The sequence below is a fragment of the Zosterops lateralis genome (genome assembly GCF_965231275.1).
Source record: "Zosterops lateralis genome assembly, chromosome: 2".
NCBI classification, from domain to species: domain Eukaryota; kingdom Metazoa; phylum Chordata; class Aves; order Passeriformes; family Zosteropidae; genus Zosterops; species Zosterops lateralis.
Genome location: NC_139763.1, coordinates 4,109,199 through 4,121,456, shown reverse-complemented (window position 1 = coordinate 4,121,456; position 12,258 = coordinate 4,109,199). Strand labels below are relative to the sequence as shown.

The 12,258-nt window shown below is 45.7% G+C and overlaps 1 protein-coding gene across 1 annotated transcript in view; it reads right to left on the bottom strand.

The window, feature by feature from the left end:
• PCP4 (Purkinje cell protein 4) overlaps positions 1-11,071 on the bottom strand; it is a 48,704-nt gene extending 37,633 nt beyond the window's left edge. Inside the window, exon 1 of the mRNA XM_083855521.1 lies at positions 10,984-11,071. Within this exon, the coding sequence (XP_083711647.1) occupies positions 10,984-10,992 (9 nt within the window). The 5' untranslated portion in view covers positions 10,993-11,071. The remainder of the gene's footprint in view (positions 1-10,983) is intronic.
• Between the last annotated feature and the right edge of the window lie 1,187 nt (positions 11,072-12,258).

The following is a 12,258-nucleotide window of genomic DNA, read 5'->3' as shown; positions in this document are numbered from 1 at the left end:
AGTTCCAAAAAGGGCATTTTGGGGCAGGAAATCTGCCTTAAGAACTCCCTACTTCCCATTAGAGCCCAATTCAGCCACACCTTCCCATCCCCAAGGCCTCATTTCTTTGGAAACAATTGTTTGCAAGGTCACACGGAAAATAGGAGCACTAAAATTATTCAAGTTAAAAATAACCCTTCAGCAGAGCTGTGTTGAAAACAATCATTGAAATGATCCAGCTAAAAAAAGAAATACATATTTCAACTGTTTCTGTTGATCATTTCAGTCGTGTAGTTGATGTCTCTGATCCACAAACAGTTGCACCAGGGCAACCAAAATTATCAGCCTCAGTCCCCTGTGTGGGAAATACAGGCAGGGCACCTGATTAGGAACAAGAGAACCTTGGGGATTTGGAAACAGCATTTGGATACAGACAATATCCTGGGTATCCTTTCATATCAGCATCCCCAGAGAGGAAGAGTGCCCTAAGCCAATTGAGGGGTCAGAGTCTCTGCCTAGGATAACGTAACTGATTATGGATAGTGGGTTTGTACCAAAAAATTTACTTTATCTTTTATTCTTCCGAGCCCTTCTGAAGTTTTGGGTAATGCAATTTGCTGAGCTCTAAACCCAGCTGTAATTGAGTTAGAGGTTGTCTTCAAGGGACAGCTTGGATTATTCACAGAGAAAATCTGCGCTGACAAATTGCTTCATCTCTGATCATACTGGCTATCATTATTAAAACAGGCTGCTTCTTCCCAGACTGCAAAAATTCTGGTGTTTGTTTTTTTTTTTTCTCTTGGCATGTTTTTATTTCCAGTTGAACAATTAAAAAAAACCCTCTTCTTATTTCCCTGCTGTTTCCCTACATATTTCAGAGGTAAACAGGTATTATCACAGTTAGACTGCTCTGCTAACTGGGCCAGCCAGGATTTCCCAAAAATATTAATTATGGCAGTTTCAAGCCACCACGCAAAAGGAACTTTCTGCCTTCAGCCTCGGGCAAAGCCTTTGATTTTCAAGACAAGAGCAAGACCAAGCGGCGGGGATGTTTCTGCATCACTTACTCCACTGCTCTGCCCAGCCCGGGCAGCCCTGTCTGGTCCCAGGGAGCAGCCCCCCAGCCATCTGCTGGGATGACAGGAGCTTCTCCAGGGTCATTCCAGCGGCAGGGAATAACGGGACTGAGAGTGTGCCGCAGCCTTGGCAGCGCAGCCTCGCCCTGGGGATGATGCAAACCCAGCACTGCGGGCTCTGAGCACATCCCTGCCAGGATGGGAGACCCGAATGGGCTCCTGGAGCTGCCCTTGACATGGGGCATGGCTCAGCAGAGGATTAGTCCAGTGTTGTTCCAATCTGGATCAGGAATGACCTGCTGAGAGCTTTAGGGGAGCTGATTTGTTAGGAGGGGGAATGTGGTTCAGAGCAGAGCTCTTGGCACCGGGAGGAAAAACCACAGACAAGGGATTGGAAACAACAGGGAAAGGAAAACGGGCAGGGTGAGGCACAAGGTCACCTTGATGGCCAGGAATCAGGGACAGCCATCAAATAAGCTCACATGTAGCAAGCAGAAAACAAGACAGGTCACTGCCTCTGTCCAACAGATGGACAGAAAATCGGGATTTCCACAAATCAGAAACTCTGAGGATCCTGCAGCTGCTTGGGGAAACTGTTGCTGTTATCCATTTCATTGCTAACAGCAGCAGAGAAGATAAGAAAGCAATTTTCACTGAAAAGCTGTAAGAGTTCCCAGGTTCCCTGGCCCCAGCAGAGACATACCAGGTTTCCTGCCCTAAATCCATCCCTGTGAGGCTGGGGAGGCCCTGGCACCGGTTGCCCAAGGAATCTGTGGATGCCCCCTCCCTTTAGTGTCCAAAGCCAAGTGGAAGGGACTTGGAGCAACCTGAGATAGTGAAAGGTGTCCCTGCCCATGGCAGAGGTGGAACAAGAAGATCTTTAAGGTCCTTTCCAACCCAAACCATTCTGTGATTCTATGAACTGTTTCCCAACGCAAATTCAATGAAAACTTGCAAGCTTCTCTATATAGTCTTCTTTCATTCCCTCTGTCTTCAGTCTCACATTATGAGCCATTCTGTACTTTGTGCCTTGCATTATGAAGCAAAAGAAAAAACATTAGCCATCTAAACATTTACACCTCCTTCACACATGAATATGGCAAAACATCCTGTAATGCCATTAAAATGGCCTTTAGGTGCTCCTACAAGAAAAGTTGTGCATTTTGATAATAGTCTCCCATACTTATCCTGTGACTAGAGGGAAAATAGGTTCCTTAGAAGTTCCATGCAGAAAGCAGATTTAGATCCAGCTGTGCTGCCTGACACACTGCAGTCACACAAAAAACATCTATTCAAGACCTACATGGGATGACTGCAAAAGCTATTGCTGGAATTCAGGTAATTTGCAATTTGTGCTCTCTGCAATTCACAATATTAAGGTAGAAGCTTTGCTACCAACGTTCCCACACCTGCAGATCCATCCCTAAAGTCCAGTTCCAGGATGGAAGCACACAAAGCTTTTGATCCACACAAGGAATACAAAGCAATGCTCAGAATAAAAGCCCTGTGAGAAAGAGAGGATCTCCTGTAATCCATCCTGAGTGGTTCATTCAGCTTTCTTTGGGTGTTAGTGCTCTCCAGTAGCTTGCAAAATATGCTGAAGGAAAGAAGTGATAACTAGCCAAGTCTGACTGGCAAATTAAAATTGGCATCAAGCTGGCCTGCCTTAGGCATTTGGCTGCCCTGCTTAAATTGCAGCACATGTGTGCTGGCACATGCACTCTCAAGTGTGCCAAGCCAACAATATGTTTGCTCTCTTCCAGGGGTGTGTATCTGTCAGCTCTGACTGGAGCAGTGATATGTGTGAAGCAGCCATGAAGCCACATGGCTCATTTTCCCTTCCATGTCATCTGCCTGCCCAGCCATCCTTCCTCCTCCTTCCTTTCCCATCAACTTAATGCTTCTGATTTCTGGCAGTTTATCTTCTGCCTCCCTCAATCTCACATTTTATAAGTGCTCTTTTGGAATTCCAAGAAACAGATTCCCATGTCATTCAGATTTGTTCCTGGAACACTACAATAAAAAGTTCAAATAAAAGTCATTCTTCAGAGCATTTCCATTACTGTTAAAAGTAGGTGCTTTAGAGTCGACATCCAGAATATTCAGTATTTTAATACAAGAGTAATTTAATGCAGGTTATTGAAAAGAGAAGCTTATTTCCTCCAAGGGAAAAAGAGAAAGAAAGATCCCTAAGAGAAAAAAACTCCCAACATTTCTTGAAACATTAAGGCTGGAGAATGAAAATCACTACAATAAAGTGAAGAACACACTTGTGATTTTTATGAGGATTATTTTTCTGCTTCTGTGCCTCTCACCTAAACTTGAACTTCAGCCATTTAAAATGTGTTTTCTTTTTTATGTAGGCATTATACCCTGATACTCACCTGGTCAAGCCAACCTCGCCCTACTGCCTGGTAAGGCAAACATTTCATGGGAAAATCCATCTGTGAAAACCATTGTCACAAAGCACTGGTCTTCCTTCACATCCTGACTGTCACTAGGAAAAGGTCTCATATCATCAAAATCCTAGGGAAATCACTCATGTCCTCAGATCTATTAATTTTTGCTCCATCTGCTGCTACACACTTACATTTTGGGGAAAAGGCTGTTGAGATCGTGGTACCTGCTGGATAACAAGGCTGATTTTGTTGGTCACAGTAGACACGTAGAGATGCAAATCATTCCCAGATATTAGCAATGGGTTCTGTCAGCTTCCCAACACTCTGACCAGGAATTCTGAAGCTGTGCAGATCCCAAGTCTTCTTTTAAGATCTCTTCCAGCCCTTGATTCACTCCAGAAGAGCCTGTGAACTCTTGTCAAGCTGATTTAGCAGGACATGGATTTGTCCCATTTCCAGGGTCAGCCCTGGTCAGTGCTGGCTTGGGTATTTCTGAACTGTTCCATCATTCCCAGAAAAGGTGCACCCGAAATCCCACAAATCCATCCACACCAGTGTGTGCAGCCACCAGGATCCCCAAAAGGATCCCTCCCTTTCACTTTTAGGGGACTCCTGCTGTGCAGGGATCCAACATGATCTTCCACATCCCTGCTCACTCCTTCCAAGTTTAAACCATCACAAAGTGACTGCATTTCAGGTTTCTCTGGTTCTACTGCTGCAGCTTTCCACTTGTGTCATCATTCAGTAGCTGTGGCCCAACAATTCACCAAGAATCCAACTGCCAGCCAAGGAACACCAGGTCAGGCTGGTGACAAAGCAGCTCAGACCTTTCTGTCAGGCATTTGGACACTCAGACTCAATGGTAAAGATATTAAATACATGCATCCAAACTTTTTGGCAGAGCTAGAGTCTGTGTTTCCAAGATCTGATGCCACTCTGCCTAGTGCCACCCTTCTCACCACACCTCCTTGTCTCAGTCCAGGGATCTCTGAGCTCTCCAAGGTCGGACAGAAGGACAGAAGATTTTGCAAGTTACTTTACTTTCTTCTTTTTCCTTTTGTTTCTTGCTTTCATCTCTCACAAAAGAGCTCTCTGACATCATTCTGTCTACTGTTACATCATTCAGTGTCAGCTACACCCCTGGTTAAGGTCATATTTCATGCCTTAGACTAAGGTGATAAAGCAAGAACATTCAGGGTCTATAAAGTAATACTTTTCTTTTTCAGAGGAAAGACTGTGCAGCTGTAACTAATATTCAAGTCACGCAGGCAGACAATTTTCATTTCTTCTCTGACTAAACTTGTGTTTCTCCCTCCAAATTCCATGTTAGTGCATAAATAAGGCTTTATCCCTCTTGGTATGAATTGATGAGGCAGCACCAGCCAAAGACCTGCTCTGTGTGACACTTGCCCAATTTACCTCTAAGTAGACTTAGTGTGGTCTCTGAGGAAGCAGACACAGAGAATGGGGATAAACTGTGATCCCAAATCCTGTCATTTATAATGTTTCACAACTGATTTCCTTTGCAGTTGCTTGCCATTTATTTTCCTAATAAGACAAAGGTATATAAGTCTGCTTTCCACCTCTTTTTATAGGAGAACTAGAGATTGTTTTTCTGGACGTAGTTAAAAAGGGATTATTTATGATTTGACCTAGTTTATAGGCATCTTTTTTAAGATAGAGGTATTTTTTTTATTTATCTAGAAACCAAATATCCAAACAACTGAAGAAACAGAAGATCTTTCTAAGGAAAGAGGGGGAATGTATGTTTTTCATCTTCATGAGAAGATCCTGTGCCTTGCAGAGAACGTGGTACATGGCTCAGGGAATTCAAGGCTCTGTTGTAAGTGAGAGGCTGAAGGAAGGCACTGCTTTCCCCTGCTGCTTTCTGCCATCCTCTTCAGCCAAGGGGGGGGGGTCTCAGGATTGACATACCCAGTGTTTAGCCCACTCTGTTACAAGCTCTTCCATAGCAGAGTGAAAGAGGCAAAGCATGCAAACACATTTTCTGAGCCATCCCTAGAAAAAGCTGAGAGAGACATGAGCAAATGGCAGTTTGGAAATTGAATATTTTATTCAAATTTAAAAAACAAAACAGCCCAACAAAAAAAACCCAGAAACCTTTAATGGAAATGCCACCACTGTTCCTGCTGAAGTTAACTACTACTTTACACCACATTTCATCACTAGCATGATCTAGATAATGTAATAAGTGTTGGATGATAACTCCTATAAGCTTGCCAATTCATTACCGATTTAGGGATATTGGACTAGAAACTAATATTCTTTTGCAACATGAAATTATATTGTATTGTTAAGTCCTGCAGCATGAAGGTTGGAGTAAGTTATTCTTTTACAAGGAAACATGATATTGAAGCACACTATTAGAGCTAAATGTCCTTTTTTAGAGTGTGTTGCCTGAATCTGTTGGCATTCTATACATGGCAAGAAAACCCATGAGCTTGTGCCAGTGTCATCAAATTAAGATCAATTTCCAACATCACTTCTAAGTGCTATTTTAGAAGATGCTTGATCCCACTGAAACCACACTGATGGAAAGAGTAGGCAAAGTGACAGATGTAAAACTTATTGTTCTCCCTTCTTCCTCCTCTTTTGAGCTGCAATTTACCACTCAGCTAATAAATAGATGTGAGTTAAAATTAAAAACTGATGTTCATGTGCTTATCGATCCCACCCCCATCCTGTAACAGCTGCAGAATTTCCTCCTCCACTCTGCCACGTTCTTGCTGGGGTTTTTAGAGCTGCAGTGTCTTTGTACCTACTGTGGGTATAATGAGGCAAATAAATAACAATTGGGGTCATGGCAATATCTGAAAAATGCAGCCAGAAGGGCCTCCCTAAGGTGAGGGGCTGGCTCAGACACCTGCCAGGGCTAGAAACACCAGAGCAGAGAACAGGAGCTCCTCTAAACAAATATGGTGTGTTCTTCCCTCACAAACACCAGTCCTTTGATTTAGTGCCATCAGGATTATGGTTGTATAATCCTCACTCGTGTTCATGTGGTTCCAAGATGCTAAATACCATTTCAATGGAATGGTTTCAAGGGAATTCAGGAGAACAACCCAGGAAAGAATCCCATTTTTACCATTTTAACCACCTGAAGCAAACACAGTTTCAGCCACAAACCTCCACTTACACCAACCAAACTTTTCACACATTCCCTGTCCCTCTCCAACAGCCTCCAGCTGAATAGACCTGTCCAGAGGGATAGGGACATATTTCAGGTTCTCCCTCAGCTCTGAGGGAAGAGGACACTCTCTCCAAGTCTGCCCAAACTGTGGGGTATCACTTGTTTGGAAAGCAGAGGCTGCCTTGCTGATGGGTGTCTTACAGACACACCTCAAGCTCTGGTGAAGCTCCTTTTTCAGAAGAACATCTTTGACCTCAGGGTTATCCCAGGTGTCAGCCTGCATCTTTGCAGGGTTGGCTGCTTGGACACCTCCCAGGGAGGGTGGTCTGAGCCCCAAAGCAAAGATTCAGCTCTCCAGGCTGCAGAGCAGAGCTGTCTCCATGAGCACACCCAGCAGGACAGCTCATCCTCCAGGAATGCCCTGCATGTCCCAGTTACAGGACACACAAACATCCTCCATGATCCTTTTGAAGGTGGGCACAGCACAGCACTGGCTACAGGATTCCAAAGCCAACCTAAGGCAAAGGGAAGGAGTTTGTTGTAGCTCAAAGGAGCAAAATTTGGTGTTGTTTGCTTCCAAAGGCTGAACAAAAACTCTGCATTTACACAGATGAAGTCACCAGTTCTTCACCTTCCCAGCTAAGAGTCAGACCCCCAAGAGCTCTCTGAATTTTATGTGCCTGGTTGGTTGACACTTGTTTCCAAAGGAAAGCCAGAATATTCTTGCTGCTGTCTGGTAACTAGGCTGATTCTCAAACATAAAAAAGGTGCTGGCTCAAAGTACACACTACTTAAGGGGTGCACATCAGCACTGTGCTAATCAGTGCTGCACTTCACTCACATTGCACAAGGCTCTTCCAAGGCATGTTCTTCAATCACAGGTGCCTCAGGCAATCAAAAAGATTTCCCCAATGGTTCTCCTAAAGTCAGACCCTAAATAACACGTATTAAAGCTGAGCTTGTCCCCTATACCAGCAGCACCACTCTAAACCTTTAAAACCTAAAGGAAATAAATGCATCTAAGGCAATCTCCTCATCCCTGAGCCACGGGAACAGCAGCCAGGGCTGTGAGACCACATTGTTGAGGTGCTCTCCTTCCTAAGCCCAGACCTGATTCCTGATGACAACCACGAACATTCCACACAGAAGGCAAGAGTGAACACCACAGAAATGTCTGTGTGATTGAATGCTTCTTGTGAACCCTCGTGGCAGGGGAATACCACGACCCAACATCATCTGCAACGTGTCAGGAGAGTTAAATGACTGATCAGATGGCAGGATCCCCTGTGGTGAACAGAGTTTATGCCAGATGTGAGTCTGGAGGCTCACTGGTACAGCTGCTGACTGTGAATAAAGATTTGCCTTTGGTCTGTGGGCCCATTAAACCAAGATCTCTTCCCCCAGTTCAGCCTGTGTGACTGGAGATCTCAAATGGAAGCCAGGCTGCATCTCATGGCTGCTCATTGACAGCAGCTGATGTTTTTCAGCACAGCTCTCCTCTCTAGGCTCATTAAAAACAACGGAGAGCAGCCACAGACCTACTGAAGAGGCTCCCCAGTTATCTGAGGGCAGACTTTCGGAGCTAAAAATGCATTTTGATGCACACTGACATTCCTAAGGAATTCCCATACAGCCAAGGGAGCTGTGTGCCACTAACCCAGGCAGCAGGAAGCACAAATCACAATTTGCAAAGCCATTAGGTCAACCCTTACACCTCACATTCCCATTGGCTATTTACAGGGCCAGACTTCTGCCCAGCAAAAGGAACTCAATAAACACATTTTCAGGCAAATACTGCAGAGAAAGGAGTGTGGTGTTCTTCCCATAGAAAAGGTCCTTATCCTTCCTGAAAAAATATAAGCTAGCTGCTAGAAAATAGAGAAGTACTACAGTCAGATGAATGACTTCTTGCTTTTCAGCTTTTTCTACCACAAGACTGGTGATCACAGAATGGTTTGGGTTAGAAGTGACTCTAAAGACCATCTTGTTCCACCCCTTGCCCTGGGCAGGGACACCTCCTGCTATCACAGGTTGCTCAGAGCCACATCCAACCTCTCCTTGAACACTTCCAGAGATCCAGGAGCATCCACAGGTTCTCTGCACAACCTGTTGAAGTGCCCCACCACACTCATAAATCACCCCAATCACTGCCCATAAACAGGAAAGAAGTTAATTTTGCTTGAAGCAGTAAAATGAGAATTCATGCAAAGTCTCAGTAAATAACTCAGGGAGATGAAAGCTCTTTTCAGAGATTTCTGCAAACGCATTTCCAGCACTGCTCAAATCCAGGCAATTGGTAACATAAAGCAAAATTAAAACAAAAAAAAACAAAGAAAAAAAAAAAAAAAAAAAAAAAAAAAAAAAAAAAAAAAAAAAAAAAAAACAAACACAACAACACCCTTTTCACCCTCCCAATGCTGTTGTATGTGGGATAATCTTTTGAGGGCTCTAATTGAGCCTCTCTTCAATCACCCCATCCACAGATTGTGGGGTTTTTTTAGCAGATTAGGCAAAAAAAAAAAATCTTTCAATTGCAGCATTGCAAGCTAAAACCACCAAGACCCCCCCCCCCCCATAGCAAACAGTTATCTAAGACCCTCCCTTCTGCTCAGGGTTTTTTTTGCCTCATTTTTTAACAAGAACCTTTTTCAGTGAGGTGGAGTGCTGTAGTTGCTCTCCTCTGCCTTTTGGGGAAGAGCTGACAGCAAGGAACAGCAGGGAGGCTTTTCTTCACTGGAGCTGTGAGTGATTAACTCCCCAGTTTTGTCAGGGGAACGACAGCAGCACTGAAGACACCGAGTGCAGTGCTCAGTGTCACGGGCACAGGACGCAGCTCTGCGCCAGGGAAACATCTCCCAGCTCCAGGGGTTTGCCAGGAATACAGCTCTGTCAGCCACAAACAAATGCACTGTGCATAAAGAGCCCCTGTGCTGGCAGCAGGGAGGATCTTTATCTTCACTGTGCCTCTAAACCCAAAAGGCAATCAGTCTAATTCAAATTATGAAAGGTAATTACCAAGCAAACACAACCCAGCACAAAGCTGTGACAAGAACACCTCGTGTAGAGATAACAGGTACAGCAGCACCATCCAAACATTATTACTCCTCTCCATAAGATTTTCCCCCTAAATTATAAATTTAAAGAGTGGAATAGTGCTGCTGCATCTCACAGCACACTTCAGCCAGCCTGGGCAGCAAAGTCACAGAGGCTGAAACAAACAGAAGAAAAACCAACAAAATCCTAAACCCACACTGCATAAACTCCAGCCAGGTGATAAAAATACAGCCAGCAGCAGAGGAGAGGTGCTGAAGAGATCCCTATGCCTGATCCCTGCAGGCAGCAGCAGTGAGGATTTCCTCTACTCTCCCCACCTGGCATGACCTGAAAGTCAAAAATGTGAGCTGCTCCTCACAAATCCCTGCACCACACACCGGGCTGCTCCTGCTTTTCACCTCCAGTTTACACCTCGTGGAAAACCACAGGCTGAGTGTAACACCTGCACAGCAAAGAGTCACAGCTTATCCGGTGTCGCTCTCAATTTTGCTTCTAAAAAAAGGAAAATCCCATTTGTTAATGGAGCAGCAGATGTTTTGTAACAAACAGCCTCCAAAAATAGGTGTTGGCTGAGGCGTAGTTTACAGGTACCTCTGCTGATTCCCAAAGAATGAGATGCACCAGAAAATGTGGGATCTCTCAGCTGAACCTAAAGAGTCTGTCTACCAATGCATTTAACTAAAAAAAAAAAAAAATCTAGTTTGAACTTTTCCACTGCAGAGGAAAAAAAAAAAAAAAAAAAAAAGAGAGAGAGAAGAAAAAAAAAAAAGGGCAAGCAAAAAAAACCCCCACAAGTGCAACATTTCAGCTTATTTATTTACAAGGGTACAAGCGATCCTTACATGTTTGGCACTATTTACATTTTTTCCCCTCGACTGTAATCCTTCTCAGGACACTACTTGCAAAGTTTACATCAGCCACAACCCAACCACAAACAGGGCGGGTTTTTTTCCATGAGCTCGAACAGGGCAACTTTCCCACAACTTACTAAACCCTCCTTTCTTACTAAACCCTCCTTTCTACGCAAGAACGCACTGCATAGATATGAGAAATTACCGAGGATTTTTAATTAGGAATCCCCATCCAGGAGATGGTGTCCCAAAAACACCACCTTGCTACAGGCACACACACACACCTGTGGGGATGCTTTTATCAGGGTTTAAGAGGAGATGCTGACACCCCCTTCCCCAGGGCCACCGCAGCCTCCCCGCGTTTCCCAGCCCGGGATGCGCCTCTCCCTCCCCGGTTGCCCGCAGAGAGGAAAAGGTGACATTGGCCCTCCGAGGTCCCAGTGGTGGCCCCAGCCCAGCCCGGCCCGGCTCACCTCGCTCATGTCGCAGCAGTGACAGTTGGCAGCGGCCCCGCCGGCGCTCAGCGCTCCCGCCGCCCCGCGACGCCCGTTAAGAAGCGGCGCCGAGCGCCCGGCCCGGCCGGCGCCGGCCAATCAGCGGCGCCGCGCGCCCGGCTCGGCCCGCGCCGGCCAATCGGCGCCGCGCGCGCGCGGAGGGCCCCACCCAATCCCTGCGCTCCCCGCGTTCCCGAGAGCGCGCGGCGCCCCCTGGCGGCGCTCGCGGCCCCTCACAGCCCTCACAGCCCCTCACAGCCCTCAGGGCCGGGAGCGCTTCCCGCGTCCTCCTCCTCTTCATCCTCCTCCTCTTCATCCTCCTCCTTTTCTTCCTCTTTTCCTTTATCTTCCTCCTCCTCCCCCTTCCCCCCGCACTTCCCCGAGTGCCCCGCACCGTGCGCGCCACTTTGAGGTGGCTTCGGTCATCCCCACACGAACTCCGGGTGTGCTGGAGGCAGCCTGGGAATGGGGAATTATTGCGGATGAATAAATTAACTTTTTTTTTTTTTTTTTTTTTTTTTTTTTTTTAATACTGTGAGGGTGGTGAGGCGCTGGAACAGGTCGGCCGGGGAGGTTGTGGATGCCTCAAGCCTGGCAGCGTTCAAAGCCAGGTTGGGATGGTGAAAGGTATCCCATGGCCAGAAGGGTTGGGCCAAGATGATCTTTTAAGATCCTTTCCTTAACCCCTTAAACATTCTGCGATCCTATAAACCAGGCAGAGAATCACTGCTCCGCTCACCTCTGCCTTTCCTCTCTATCTCATCACTCTTGCTGCCATCCCTTTTAAAATATACAGCATTTCTTCCACAGATACATGGAAAAACAGCCCTTTCTATCATTTCTCTGAATGTGTAATTAAGGCAAGACTTTGGGACGTGTGCTGTTGTGCTCCAGCATCCATCTTTTGATGGAGCACAATCGCTATATTTGGCAATACAGACTCAGATGCTCTGACTCACGTAGCTGTGAAGAAATATAGGTTCAATTAGCTCTGGGAATGCACTTAACTCCCTCAAATTCTTCTCAAATCAATAAAAAAAAGTTAAAGTATTATATTGGAGTGCCCAAGAAGCTTGACAAGGCCTCCCACTTCCAAGGACTACCTTGCAGCAGCCTCTTTCCTTTGCTAACATCTGTCTTCAGGGCCAGTATTAATAGAGGCAGGGAAATAAATTTGATGAGAAACCACATTTTCCCTCGGAGCTGGAGAAGCAGGAGGGGCTGGGCTCCTTCACTGAGGATGAAGAGGCTCCA